This window comes from Sesamum indicum, linkage group LG5 (assembly GCF_000512975.1).
Source record: "Sesamum indicum cultivar Zhongzhi No. 13 linkage group LG5, S_indicum_v1.0, whole genome shotgun sequence".
In the NCBI taxonomy this organism is placed as follows: domain Eukaryota; kingdom Viridiplantae; phylum Streptophyta; class Magnoliopsida; order Lamiales; family Pedaliaceae; genus Sesamum; species Sesamum indicum.
Window position 1 is genome coordinate 14,511,763 of NC_026149.1, and position 16,126 is coordinate 14,527,888.

The 16,126-nt window shown below is 37.1% G+C and overlaps 1 protein-coding gene across 1 annotated transcript; it reads left to right on the forward strand.

The window, feature by feature from the left end:
• Positions 8,013–8,782, forward strand: LOC105162758 (cysteine-rich repeat secretory protein 38). Its single transcript, XM_011080880.2, has one exon. The coding sequence runs from the start codon at positions 8,039–8,041 to the stop codon at positions 8,774–8,776; it is 738 nt and encodes a 245-aa protein (XP_011079182.1). The 5' UTR covers positions 8,013–8,038; the 3' UTR covers positions 8,777–8,782.

The following is a 16,126-nucleotide window of genomic DNA, read 5'->3' on the forward strand; positions in this document are numbered from 1 at the left end:
CGAAGCAGAAGCAGTAGCCAAAATATCTGAGAAGGAAGTCATCAACTTTATTTGGAAAAACATCATATGCAGATTCGGTATACCCCGAATATTGATATCCGATAATGGCACACAGTTCCAAGGCAGAAAGATCACGGAATGGTGCAAGGAGCTAAAGATCGCACAGCACTTCACGGCAGTCGCGAACCCTCAGGCGAACGGACAGACCGAGGTGACGAACCGGACGATCTTGCAACACTTGAAGACGCGCCTCGAGAGCAAGGGATCGTGGGTTGACGAGCTGCCCGGGGTCTTGTGGGCTTATCGCACCACACCACGAACCGCTACGGGCGAGACCCCTTTCTGCCTAGTATACGGGACCGAGGCCATCATTCCGGCAGAAGTCGAGGAGGAATCGCAAAGAGTCATGCAGTACGAACCCGAGACGAATCGAACCGAGCGAAGCTTCAACCTCACCGTCATTGAAGAGAAGAGGGAGGCCGCATATGCTCGAATTTTACACCACAAGGATTTAATGATGAAGAGCCACAATCGCAGAATTCGACCATGCCAATTGCAGGTAGGAGATCTCGTGTTGAAGAAGGCAGAGGCCTCAAAACACGTGGGAAAGCTGGAACCGCCCTGGGAGGGCCCTTACAAAGTGATCGAGATTAGAAAGAAGGGCACGTATAGACTGCAAGACATGCAAGGTCGAGAACTACCGCGTCCTTGGAACATACAGAACTTGAAGAAGTTCTATGCTTGAAACGAGGAGCCTCTGAAAGGCCATCAACTGAGGGATCGAGCAAGGCCATCAACTGACGGATCAAGCAAGGAGCCTGTGAAAGGCCATCAACCAGCTGATCGAACGAGGAGCCTGGGAAAGGCCCTCAATGAAGGAGATCGAACAAGGAGCCTGAGAAAGGCCATCAACTGACGGATCGAGCAAGGAGCCTGTGAAAGGCCATCAACGAACAGATCAAACAACGAAGGACCCGTCAGCAGAGAAATCGTACGCGAAGACTTCTAGCAGATTACCAATTGTATATTTTAAGGTTAGGAAGATTGTGTCCATGTTGAACATTGTTATTATTAAGCATTTGTACCCACTGTAATTCATTTGACATGATTTATAAAACCGTGTACACCTTTTTACCCCCTTTTATGCTCATCTTTCCTCTTATTGCAACTATGCAAATTTGCCGAAACAAAACGCGAACTGAAAGAGATGCGTCCAACACGCGATCTGAAAAAGATGCATTCAAATAAAATGCAAACTGAAAAAGACGCGTCCAACATGCAATCTGAAAAAGATGCATTGAAGCAGAACGCGAACTGAAAAAGACGCGTCCAACACGCGATCTGAAAAAGACGCATCCAAATAAAACGCGAACTGAAAAAGACGCGTCCAACATGCGATCTGAAAAAGACGCATTGAAGCAGAACGCGAACTGAAAAAGACGCGTCCAACATGCGATCCGAAAAAGACGTATTCAAACAAAATGCGAACTGAAAAAGTCGCACCTCGGACATACGGTCCAAGAAAGACTGCATGAGCCAACTGGAAGAACGATCAAAAGGAGACAAGTTCCATGCGATCAGAGAGACAGACAATCGGTAAATAAAGAAGCCAAATACGCGAGATGCCAAAAGTTGGGGAAATTTTTCATTAACGGAATGTCATGTACAGGGGTCATCAAAAAACCTCACCCCAATGTCCTGTTTACAAAAAATGATATTTCTAAGAAGAATCCTTAGGATTTACACTTTTAAGATCGATCAGCTCAAATCCTATTACAAAATCAGAAGACCGGGATCGATCAGGCATCAGCTTCCGCCTCTAGCTCGTCCCTCAGGACCATAAACTCATCGTCTTTCAGCTCGGGGTTTGGGGGTAGGGGCTGGAGGTCACCATCAAGCGAGATGTCCAGTTTGCTGCGGTCAAAAGACTAATGAAATCCACCGAGCTTTTCGACCTGAGACAAGCAGGTCTCATAGCCCTTTGTGAACGAGTCCGCAGACTTGATCTCGAGAGCGGTCGTGAAGGTATCGGTCTTCAAGAAATCACGAACCGCGGACATCCTAGAGCTGACCAAGGCTCGCTGATGTTCTTCGACCGAAATGCGACCGGCTTGGCCTTCCTATCCCATGCTTGTGGCCCTCCACGAGGCCGACCTCACGCCCAGCCTCGAATGCCTCTTTCTTGGCCTCCACCAGGGCCACTTCCTGTTTGGAGCGGAGGATCTCCCTCTCCTTCTTGGCAGCATCGAGCTCGGCTCGCAGCTTTTGGACCTCATCCCCCAAGGCCAGCAGATTATCCTCCTGTTTGCGTTCTGTCTCGTCTCGCTCTGCCAGCTGAGCCATAAGATTCTGCACCTTCTGATCAGTTTGAATATAACTCCTTCGGTAGTGGGTGCATTTAAGACTCAGGCTTCGGAGGAAGGTCATGGCTTGCAAGATCGAATACAGTGAATAATAGAATAGAAGGGAGATCGAAGGAAGCCAAACCGATAGAATACCTGGACCATGGAGTGAGCCGCGAACTCCTCAAGCCGAATGGGGCTGTTCGTCACAAGCGCCCCTTGATCACGAACGGAGACGAAGGAGTTGTAGATAGCAAAAGTATCGTCTCCTGCTTCGCCATACAGCGACGAACTCGACATATCCTGCCAATCAGGAGGTGGCACATTTCCTCGAAGAGCTGCCCGGCTCTCCTCCCAACATGTGGCCAACTGTGCCACCCTCAAAAATTTATCCCGATCTTCGTCTACGCTGGTCTTGTCTGCGGCTTCCTTATCCATCTTGCTTAGCACGCTCGGGCTATGTGATTTGGAAGGAGGAGGGTGAGAGGCCTCCGCGAGCTCCTTCCCCTTGCCCTTATCGCCGGGCCCTAACTTGGACTTAGGCCCATGACCCTTCTTCGGAGAGGATCGCTTCCTTTTCTTAGGTCGCTCCTCAGGTGGAGGACCTTGGCTTCCTTGATCGGCCCCATGGTCACCACTGGCTTCGTCCAGGTCCAGTTCTAACTCCGAAGAATTGTAGCCAAGATGACCGCCATGGGCGGAAGGCGTTTCCTCACTATCAACCGTAATGGGCTGTTGTCCGGCGGGAATCGCGACCGCGAGTGCCTTGGAAGGAACCGGGGGAGGTGAGCTCGAAGGCAAATCTGAAGTACCAGCAACCGCTTTACCCATCCCCTTCGGGTATGAAGAACTCGCGACCTCATCCCCCTTCCTCGCTTTGTTCTGGGCCGCGATCCTCCGCATAGCAGTGCGCGTGCTCATCATTATACTATCTGCAAGAAGGGAGAAGTGAGCATATGCGAGCACTACAGCGATGAAAGCAAGCGAGACCAAAAGAGGAAAATCACCTAAGGACTCTTCGATGTGAAGGGACGTTGGATAGAGCCCAGATAATTGCAAAACCTTCTCAGTGAGAAGCTTCTTGGGATCGTATTTAGAGGACGCTAATCTCTTAATCTGATCGCCCTCCAGCCCCCCTCCACTCATTTTCGGGATAGGCTTATACTTGGTCCACTCATTTGTAAAGGGCCAGACTCCGTTAGGAGGTCGAACGAAAATATAGCGATCTAACCAGGCTCCTACATTCGACTTTAAGGCACTCAAATACCCACAGTCGGGCCTGGCTGAGAGATAGAAAAAACCATGACTACCAGATCGCTTTGAAGTGGTGAAAGAATACAGACTCCAAAAATTGTCAAAACTGGGTTCTAAGCCTACGTATTGCATTATTACAACGAAAAGGATGATATGGGTGAAAGAATTAGGGGAGAGTTGCATGGGACATAGCCCCAACTTCTTCAAAATTGCGGCTACAGGAGGAGCCAGAGGAAATCGCAGCCATCGAGGTGCTTGATAGAAAAGGCACAAAACCCCTCGAGAGGACGATGCATGCGATCGAAAGTAGCAGGGATGACGGCATCAAAATCGGAGGGTATGTGGTATTTTTCCCTAATCTTATGGACAGGCACCCTAACTTTGCTAACTACAGCCTCCCAAGGGGTTTTAGCGAGTCGATCTTGGAATTTGGCAAGGGTTGAGGGACCAGTTCGTTCATCGTTAAGTTTGGCGACAGAGAACTTCTTGTTCCTCTTGGGAGAAGTAGAATACGACCCATGTGAAGACTTAGACACCAATCTAGACCCGGACCCTGATGACGAACCAGACCCGGACTCAGAGGAGGACCCAGAAGTAGACTCAGAATGAGAAGAAGAGGACTCAGAACCAGATCGCGGCCTAGAGCCAGATCGCAACCTAGAATTCGAGCTAGAGCTGGAAGGCATCGTACCTTAAAGCAGGATGACTCTGAAAGCCGCAGATCGAATACGAACTTGTAGTTGAGAGTCTTGGTCGCTAGAAGTCTTTGTGTGGGGTAGAGCCGAGAGTTCAAATGGTGGGGTATTTATAGGAGGACCGTTCTGGAGAAACGCGCCGAAGGTCAACCGACAAGATCTCGCCACGTGTCCTCGAGGACTGCCAACCGACGGACGCGACGGTTCGACTTCCTCAAAGGCAACGAACTTGCACTTTGAAAAAGTGGGGGAGTAATGATGGGTATACGCATGTTACCCCTGCGAAAAAGACCAAACTAACCTTCATTAAGGGTATTTTAGTCATTACGCGATCAGGATCCGCGTGTTTTATAGCGGGCGGGTCGCGGAAAACCCGATCCGAATCGCACAGACTGACCGAAGACCCGGACAATGACAGCCGTTCGATCAGAACACACGCCGATAAGATAAGGCCACGTGGCCCAGTACTTGACGTACAACTGTGTTCTATAAATAGACCCCGATACGCCATAAATGTGGTAACTGATATGCATTAATTGAGATCGCATACATTTCACTCGATCAACCTAACTTGAGCGTCGGAGGGTCATTGTCGGGGACGTGCCCGACGAGCTGACGGTTCGTGTTTCATTCTCACGGGATCCAAAATCTGATTCGGAAGAGTTAGTCAATCTGCAGTGAGATCGACTCAGGAGATCGAATAATTCGACCCGGATCAAATCGGATGCGCAATCTCCTTCAGACTTATGAAAGGCTATCATGTACTATTTTGAAATATTGTATCAAGGCCTTGTGAGTCCAGAGCTTCGTTGTGGCAGAAAGTTTTTGAACTTGCTCTTGTTATGAATTTGCAATGTACGTATGTATGACTCTGAAAGGTGAAGGCCCCTTTTTATAAGCGTGAGTGGGGCTTTAGGCAACTTGGGTTCACTTCCTTGAGCTTGTACATCGCAGGCTTTGATATGGACCAGTTTCCTGATGGGCTATATTTGAATTGATCCATGAAAATACATATAACCCAAATTTAATATGGGCTCATGAATTCATTATCTTGAAAATAAGAAAAACCCAAATTTTGTTATGGACATTTATTTTGGATCCCAATTATTAGCCAATTTATTTGGGCTTTAATTAGTAATTTATTCCAAAATATTTCGATGTCAACAATCGAAAAATTGGACGTGACTTGCATATAACCCAATTAAATTATAATTTTAGTCCAGTAGTTAAGGGATTGACATTTTTTATTGTGCACCAGTTAATTGAGAATGACATATGAATTAAAATAAATTTAGATTGAAATTTAAATTTTATGCAAATTACAGCTTCTCGTATATAAATGCCAAATTTAGATACGTCTTAGTCACTTATTGTAAAATTATCAATGCTGTGATAAAACAAAATATATTTTCACTTTTATAGGCCATTATTTTTAGACTTAAAGACAATTTCTGTCCCCTAACTCCAGGTTATTCTCGTTTTAGTCCCCTAAATTACTTGGGTTCCATTTTGGTCCCATAAAACTGAAAAAAATCTCAATTTTGGTATAAATTTGGTCGGAAAGTTGAGTCACTCGTCGGAAAAAGTCACATGGATGCATGAGACTTTTTAAATTGGGGCTTTCATTGTGATTGACTGAAAAAGATGATGTGATGAAGACATGGCTTGAAGTTAGGGGACTAAAATGAGAATGGCCTGAAGTTAGGGGGACGAAAATTGCCTTTAAGCCTTTTATTTTCAGTCAATCACAATGCAAGCCCCAATTTAAAAAGTCACATGTCTGGCATGTGACTTTTTCCGGCGAGTGACTCAACTTTCCAACCAAATCTGTACCAAAATTGAGATTTTTTCAATTTTATGGGACCAAAATGGAACCCTAGTAACTTAGGAGACTAAAACGAGAATAACCTGAAATTAGGGGACGAAAATTGCCTTTAATCCTTATTTTTATATTCTCATTCACATTTTTATCTCTAATTTTAATTTTTTTTTTAGTGATCCGACTGACGCTAATAAATTTAAAATTTCTCCCGACATCCTAATTATTCAAGGTCATTTAAAATCAATCACATGTACTTAAATCCTTGTACAATTAATTAGTACAACAAAGTGACACAATAACTATATAAAAAAAAATGGATCAAAATCAACGTCGGTTTACTAACGAGTAAATTTTTTTACTAAAATCGATTCTACACATACATTAACAATGAATTCTACTAATTTTTTTATCAAAAAAAAAATACTATTAACTATAATATTAGTAGATAGAGCTAAAAACTATGATAAATCGTTATTATTAATTAGGAAAAAGTATTATTTTAGTCCATTAAGTATGCTTAATTTTAATTTTAATCCGATAACTAGGTTCATTTTTTGTTTAGGTCCAGTAACTTACGGAATTGCTTACTTTTAGTCATCTGGCAGATTTTCGGGCAATTTTACCCCTATGCAACTTTTGAAAGGCAGTTTTAGTCCATACGCACTCATAGGGGTAAAATGGTCCGAACATCTGCCAGAGGACTAAAAGTAAGCAATTTCATAAGTTACTGGACCTAAGCAAAAATGGACATAGTTATCGGACTAATATTAAAATTAGTCATACTTAGTGGACTAAAATAATACTTTTTCCTATTAATTATAGTTAAATAAAATCGATGCAAAAAACTAGCTTTTCCATCATGAAAATATTTTTTGCCACGTCTAAGAGTTATAGTCAAAACATTTGTCATGACTTTTAGCACCCTTGCAAAAACTACGCACTTCAAGAAAATAACTACAAAAAGTTTTGATGCTAAAATTAGCATCGAGTTAATTAACAAGTAAAATTTTTATTGCTAATCTACACCATTTAATATATATTGCAAATAATTTATTGCTAAATTTGTTAGCAAGTTAATTTTCGTTGCTAGATACTAGCAACTAAATTCTTATATTAAAATAATGTGATTTAACAACGATAATTAGACATTCTAACTATCTCGAGGCTATTTTTTTTTGTTGCTATCAAATTATTTGTTTGTAGTAACGACCAACAACTGTGGCCTTAGTCAATAACTATTAATTTGCTATAATTATTTATTATTAATCGTGACTGTTAATTATAATTAAATATTATAATTCTTCTAGTATTTGCTAGGAGTATATGTCTTTGTAGGGTAAATTGCATTTTTGGTCCCATAAGTTGTCCTATTTTCAATTTTAGTTCCACACTCAGGTCAATTCACACATTTAGTCCCATATATGGAATTATTTTTCAATTTCAGGATCAAAGGAGGATTTCGTTAAAAAATTGAGGCCGACGTTGAGTATTTAATGAAATCCCCCCTTTGGTCCTGAAATTGAAAAAAAAAATCCACATATGGGACTAAATGTAAGAATTGATTTGAATGTGGGACTAAAATTAAAAATAAATCCACTTATAAGATCAAAAATATAATTTACCCTATCTTTGTAATTACTGTTATTTCCGGTAGTGAATTACACTTATGTTCTGTATATATCCGACACTTGATTGATCTTTGGTTAGGTTCCTTCTGGAAGAGAACAATTCATCACTTCCTCAGAAGTTTCCAAAGAACAAAAATCTGAATCTTGAATATATCCTTCTACTTGACAAACGAACAAGTCAGCATTTTCAACTGTAGACCATTCAACTCAAAAATTTTCAGTACTTTTCTCTCTCTCACACACACAAAGATATATATATATATGCAGAAACCCTTGATTCATGATCAACACCCAAACATGGCTTTTACAGACCGGGCTTTCTCCCTCCAGCTCCTGCTCCTAATCTCTTCTTTCCTCATCCAAACCGCCATTTCCGCAACCCCACTGTTCAGCATCTGCTCCAACTCTCACAACTTCACTGCCAACAGCCCTTACGAGAAAAACCTCATCAAACTCCTGGGTGAACTATACTTCAAGACCCCTCCAACCGGGTTCGGGCTCGGGTCATCCGGTCAGGGCTATGACCGGGCATACGGGCTCTCCCTCTGCCGTGGAGACGTCTCGACAAAGGACTGTGGGGCTTGTGTTGTCGATGCAAGCGACGAGATCATCAAACGTTGTCCCAACGACAGAGGGGCGATCATATGGTACGACAACTGCTTGCTGAAATACGCAGACAGTGATTTCTTGGGGAAGATCGACGGGCAGAACAGATTCTACATGTGGAATCTGCAGAACGTGACCATTGATCCCCAAGAATTCAATCAGCGGACGAGAGGATTGTTGAGCGAGCTGTCGGAGCATGCGAGTAAAACGGGTAAAATGTATGCGAAGGGGGAAGTGGAGGTTACAGGATATGAGAAGATCTACGGCATGGCGCAGTGCAGCAGGGATCTCTCCGGGGCTGAATGCAAGAAATGCCTTGATGATGCTGTGAATGAGCTCCCGAGGTGCTGTGGAGGGAAACAAGGTGGGAGAGTTGTTGGTGGGAGTTGTAACATAAGATATGAGATATATCCATTTCTCAATCTTTGAAATTAATTGAGGTTTATATAAATATATATATGTATGTATGTGTACTATTAATTAGAAAATAATGTAAGGAGATTTGTGTATGATAATTTTATTGAAATAAAATATATTGGATCATATATATGATGGATATACACATGTAACCCCTGCAAAAAGACCAAACTACCCTTTATTAAGGGCATTAGAGACATTTCGCGATCAGGATCCGCGCCTTTTGTAACGGGCGGGTCACGGAGGACTCGACCCGGATCGCACAAACTGACTGAAGACCCGGACAATGACAGCCGTTCGATCAGAACGCGAGCCAGTAGGATAAGGCCACGTGGCCCAGTCAACAGTATCCAACTGTGCTCTATAAATAGACCCCAAAACGCCGTTATTGAGGTAACTTTTACGCATTTATTGAGATCGAACTTTGAGATAGCATACTTTTCTCTCGATCAACCTAACTTGAGCGTCGGAGGGTCATTGTCGGGGACGTGCCCGACGAGCTCACGGTTCGTATTTTATTCTCAGGGAACCCAAAATTTGATCTAGAAAGAGTTGGACCATCTGCGCTGAGATCGTCTCAGGAGATCGCTAATTTCGACCCAGATCAATATGTATATGAGTGGAGTGAATTCTTTCAATAAAAGGATTATTGTTTTAATTTTTCTCCATTTTCTTTTTATTTGTTCGGAAATTTTTTTTTTTTGGCCAACTAAATATGTCTAAAATTAATTTTAGTTCGGTAATTATACCTATAGGTTTTTTTAAATTCAGTAATTTGAAAAATTGATTAAAAAAGGTCCTCGATGCACGACTTTTCGTTTTATGATAAAAAATACTACGTGGAACGCCAGCTGAATATATATTGTTGATTTTTTAAGCTTATGTGACAATTGAGATGAAGTGAACATATGATGGATATGTTTTGAATTAAATTAAAATTTATAAAACTAAAATTATTATTATTTTTTTTTATAAAAATGTAACCGCCCCTCCACCACTCTCTCCTCCCCCTACCCCAGTCGTCCCTCCTCCCCTGCCTCTAGTCGCTCCCCTACGTACCCTTCTCCTCACCCCTGGCAACCCCGCAAAGGGCGGCATCACTCAAATTAGAAATAAATCTTGGGCGACGGCGTCGCCCAGAGGTGAGAGAGGTGGGACGTTGTTGTCCTCCACTACAGCAGCACGACGACGTTCAATTAAATACTTTAATTAATTAATTAATTTTTTTTAATTTGATTAAAAGTAATTAAAGTAATTAATTAACTTGATTGCAAGTAATTAGAAAATTTTAACCTAAATAATAAATTTTGTTAATTAATTAATATATATTCATATAATTATTTAATTTGAAAACTTAATTTATTATATTAATACTTGTATTGAAATTATAAGTTAATTTTAGAATTTGAAATTACAAAATTTTACATATTTTTCTAAAATTTTTATATTGAAATAATATCGTGGCCACGTTATTGCACATGGTTGTACACGTATATAAGTGGCCAAAAGTTCAACAACTTATCTAGGGTTTGGAACCAATGGCAAGGGACAAACCAAGATCATGTTCACAAAGGCTTAATTTTATTTTAAAAACTTAACGGGATTGATTAAAAGCATGTGATAGAATTATTGAGTTTTATCATAAAAGTTCAAAACAATCACTAATTGTGTTTAAGAACAAAAATCGCTACATCCAAAATAAGAAAATCAAAATTACCAACCCCTTAGATGAAAGGTACAGTTAAAAATTACAACTTGGACTACCACATCATCAAATTCACCAAAATACCAAATTTAAGTACCAACATGGCTAATAATGATGTGAAATTTTTCTGCCTAATCAGTCGTAAAGGACTAAAATTATCATAGTTTTTTTAAGAGCACATGACCAAGATGCAGTTGTAATTTGAATAAGATCAAAGAAATTACCACCCTTGGGACCGAATGCCCTTAAATAAATATATAGCAGTTGAAAAGTTGGTGTATATTAATAATGTAAGATGATAAGATCAAAGTCAGAGTTAGACTTTTTCTTTAAAAAAATAAAAAAATATTGCTCCTAAAAAAAGGGGGTGGGGGGGGGGGGAATATAAAATTAATAATTTAACTATTTCAAAGACTGTACATAACTAATGCTACATTCTTTGTCATTTTATTTATTTACATTTTTATTAGGATAAATTATATTTATACCTTCTGAGCCTGTGTTCAAATGCATAAATATTTTTTATTTTTTTATAAAATTATAATTTCCTTTCTTAAAATTATAGTTATAATTACAAATATATCCTCTATTAAGTATCAAAAATTTATACAAATATTGTGTAAGTACATTATATTAACACTCTTAATTTTATAAAAAAAAAAAATGTGAGGTTTTTGGGTATTTGAATCTAATTAAAGGATGTAAATATAATTTATTTCTTTTATTATTATAAAAATCATCAAACATATTATTCTAGATATATATATTTTTTTAATTTTTCTAAATTATAAGTCGAAGCTACTTTGCCAAGAAAAGACAGCTGAATCATTTAATTCTCAGCCGCAAAAAGTTATTTGTGTCAATATAATTGACAATCCTAAGAAGACTTTGTTAGTATGAATTATTCCATTCTCATTGTTGTATTCGACGTCGGCAAACTTATTTATTGTCCAACGATCGACCTATAAAAAAGTTGAGGTTTAGCTCCTTTGAACCAAAAATTTATGTAATGTTAATATTTGAGGAGAAAATTATAATTTCGATCCCAAAATATAGATACTCTGTAATATTAGTTTCATATTTTTTTTTAAATAGCTGTATTATCTCTGTAGTTTAAGAAAATATTGTAAAGTTAGTTTTATCATTGCAATATTAGTCCCATACTTTAGGAAAATATTGAAAACTAAGTTCCATATTTTAGAAAAATGTTGCAAAGTCAGTTCCAAAGTTAGTCTCAAATGTTGCAATTATTTTTGTGGTAGGATTAATTGGAGCGTTTTCTTAAAGTGTGGGACTAATATTGCGAACCACACTATACTTTGGGACCAAAATTACAATTTCCTCAATATCTGAATGTGCTCTCTTTACGAACAAATTCTACATGTGAAATCTATTTTCTTATAAATAGTATAAATGAGTGACAATAAAATTCGAACCCAACCCCCTTCATGTACAAAATCTGCACGTGATTTTTTCTTTGTATATGTAATTCTGTAAAAATGAGATTCGAATTCAAAGTCTTATTTTGCCTGACTCTTATATCATATGGAATGACCATCTCATTTAAAAAAATAAATTATCATTAGAAAAAAAAAAATATTTAATATTAATATCTTAATCTTTATAATGGGTCAAACTCCGGTACTAAACAATATTCAACAAAACAATAAATTTTAATTTATTGAATTCATATAATTGAATATATACATCTAAATTTTTGGACTCTTGACTAATTAAAATAAAGTTTGTGTCCAATTGCTAGTAGGCTCGTGGAAAGTCTATTAGAAATTAAGGCCGAATCCTAATTTTAATTTATGGGTGATGAGGGACTTGTGACTTATACCCAAGATTAAGAATACTGTACTCATTAATTTTATAATTAAATTACATAACATAGCTGGTGAAGTTGAGACTTTATAACCAAAAGATTTGAGTACCACCACTTGAGGATATTGATGGGGGGGGGGGGGGAGGAGGACGGGCAAGTGGGGATTGGGGGCTAAGGAGGAAGGGAGAGATGGGTTTCGGGCTGATGGGGGGATTTGGGGTGGGGTAGGGGTGCAAACGAGTCGAGTTCGAGTTAAGTTCAGCTAAAAATCTGAGCTCAAGTTCGAGCTCCTTTACTCAAGCTCGAGCAATTGTCTGGCGACTCGAGCTTAAGCTCACAAACTAGCTCGGGAGTGCATTTGAGATCAATTAATATTTCTTTTCCTAAAACATCTAGATTTAAAAAAGCATGGACTATTGTACCATTTGGAACACATTATTCAAAAATTTAAATAAGAACAAGGAAGAAAATATTGACAAGAAGAACGAAAAGAAGCAATACGATGAAAGAAAATTGACAGCCATGAAAACATTTGATCTAATCAAAATATACTAAACTGCTGATTAAGCTTTTTTTAGATAATATAAACTAAAATACCATATTTAATATCATCTAAAACTAAAATTTGAGATATGGACTAATAATTCTAATATATAGTTAATAAATTCATTTTGTAGTAATAGATTGAAATTGTAATGATAAAATTCATATGCATTATATTAAATATTTATTTTCAAAAAATTATCAAAATATACTAAATTATTGATTAAGCTTATTTTTAGATAATTAAATCAAAATATAATATTTCAATATCATCTAAAACTATAATATGATATATTGACTAACAATCTGATATATGGTGAATTTTAAAATAAATGCATGTTGTTGTAGTGGATATTGAAATTATAATCATAAAAATCATATGCATTATATTAAATATTTACTTATAAAAAAATTTATCAAAGTATACTAAATTATTGATTAAGCTTGATATCTAATATAAACTAAAATACCATATTTAATATCATCTAAAACTAAAATATAGATATTAACTAATTAATAAATCTATAATATATAATATAAAATATAGATATTGGTATACTTCACTACAAAAAAAGCAAGGCTAAAATATATAAAACCTCCTTGTGTTTTAAAAAATTGGCTAAAAAGCCTTTTCGTTTTAGAAATAGGCTAAAAACTCCCCTGTAGTTTGTAAAACTCAGCAAAAAAACACCCCTTTGGTTAATAATTAATGAAAAGTGCATTACACGTACTCTTTGTACGTGGGGGTATTTTTTAACTATTTTTTATCTTTTTCTTAGTTTTTTTTTAAATTAAAATGCCTTTTTTTGTTTTTATCTTTTTTATTTTTTTACAATTTAAATTGAAATATTAAATTATATTTAATTTATTTAATATTGAATTTTAAATTATATTGAAATTAAAATAATTTTATAATTGTTAATTGTTAAATCTAAAATTATTTTTAATTAATTAAAATATATATTTAATTATAATAAATTATTATTATTATAATTATTCTTAATTAGCTAAAATATTTAATTGTTATAATGGTATAAAATATTCTTAATTAACTAAATATATTTTAATTAATATAATTCAAATTAATTAAAAAATTAAAAAAAGAAAAAACTGAACGTCGCCCCCTTTTTCACTCGAAACTTGTCTCTAAGTTTTCGGAGCCGTCCGAATGAGTTTTCGAACGCCAATGGTATCATTACAATCATCTCTTCAAGAGAAATATTTTCATTCCTCCAATTCGAGTTTTCATCAATTAGAGAGACTGGGCTTAAGCAACGACCGACGAACTTGTTTACTGTTGATTCGTTTGCCGTCCGGTCGAATCTCGATCGCAGACAACTATCTTCAAACTCGTCTCTTCAAGAAGATTTTGACGAGACTGGCCTCACTCATTTTGATAAAGTATTTACGGGAATCTGACGGTTTGAAGGATTCGCCGCCGCGACGAAGGTGGTGGTGGGAGTAGGGGGGAAGCAGGGGGTGAGGAGGTGGGGTTGGCGTGGGGTAGGGTAGTTAGCTATATATATATATATTAATTTTAAATTATTTTATATAATATAAGTTAAATAATTTGTTGAATGTAGACCTTTTATTTTTTTAAAATCTAACTGTTGAAATTAATTGATTAGATCTAACGATCAATATTTGAGCAAAGAAGATCCAACGGTTCTTAAAATAAGAAATAATATATATTAAGGTATAATGGTCATTTATAAAAAAAAATTAACGTTGTTAGTTAGATTTAACGAAGAGAGGCGATTGAGCTACGTTTAAGAAACACAGGGGTTTTTTTAGCCTATTTTTAAAACAGAAATGGATTTTAAGCCCACTTTCTAAAACATATGAGGATTTTATGCATTTTAGCCGAAAAAAAAATATTTTATTGGACCACCTTTTATAACAACCAACTTTAAATATATAATAAATTTTATAAATTTAGAACAGCACTTGTAACGGAAGCTCATCCGTTCCTTTAACGGGTGTCACATAAGAATTGTAAAGGCTCTTGACGAAATCGTTCTTAATTGTATCGAATGTTGTAACGGCCAATATCACCGTTATAATAATTGACCGAATATAGAAATTGACTTTGACCTTTTTTTGTAACGGCCTCTTTGAATTCATTAGACCTATTGTTGGAATGGCCATTGTAACACATATTCTAAGTGTATATCCCAACTAAAACGGTCTTTTAAACTCTATTTGTAATGGTCGTGCCTTTTTGGTAGCGGTATTTGTATCTCACTTTGTAATACCACTATTAACACATACTGTAATGATTTTTGTGACTTATGTTGTGAACGTTTGTTGTAGTTTTGTAATGACCTCTAGAACATTTTTGTTCCTTTTTAATAACCTTTTTTTAAGTTGAGACATGCTAGTGTTTGCATCTTATTTCGGTACGGTTTTTTGACCAATTTTTGTAACGATACGTTCAATTTATTGGAATGGCTTTAGGAATTGATTCCAGGTTTTGTGATAATGGAGTGTATTTTCAAAAGCATTATAAAAGTCGTTACAAATGCAGTACATTTTTATATAATTTATTTATATTTAAATTGTTATACTATTCATTTTTACAATATTTTGTTGAATTTTTAGTTGTAAATTTTTTGTTGAATTTGTTATATGTGGAATATTATATAATTTATCTAGCAAGAAAATAGTAACAATATAAACTAACAAAATTAAAATAGTATTTATAATATACATATAAATTTACAAAAAAATATAAAAGATAAACCACTCTAATCTAGATCATGCTCCCTGTCAGCACCATTTTCGTAAGGCAATATATAATTACTCCATGGGGATAGTTGATCATATGTTCATTCGAAAAAATTGCCCTCGGCCATGATAGTCACCAAACCAACAATTGTCGCCAACTAGAATTGGGTGCAAACGCTCCACAACAGTTGGTTGACAACGTGCACTACACGAAAAATGATCTGACAACCCTAACACATAATCATGGGGAGAGGGGCACCATACCAAGAATTAGAATTGACATCAGTAGAGCAGGAGCTTGTACCATGATCAAGCACACCCTTTTGGTATGAAGAAAGATAACCTGGCCTAGGTACATCTAAAACCATCCTCTACGCCTAATATCTATTGTTCATCACTCGAGTGCGAATTAACCTCATCATAAGCAATTGGGGTTTGTTCCTCCTTCAGTAGAGGGGCAATCGCAACATCAAAGTACTTCTGCACCTTCTCCTTGTCGTGCAAAACTCAATTATAATATTCTGGCAAAAACCATCGCATACATAGGTCAAAACTGACA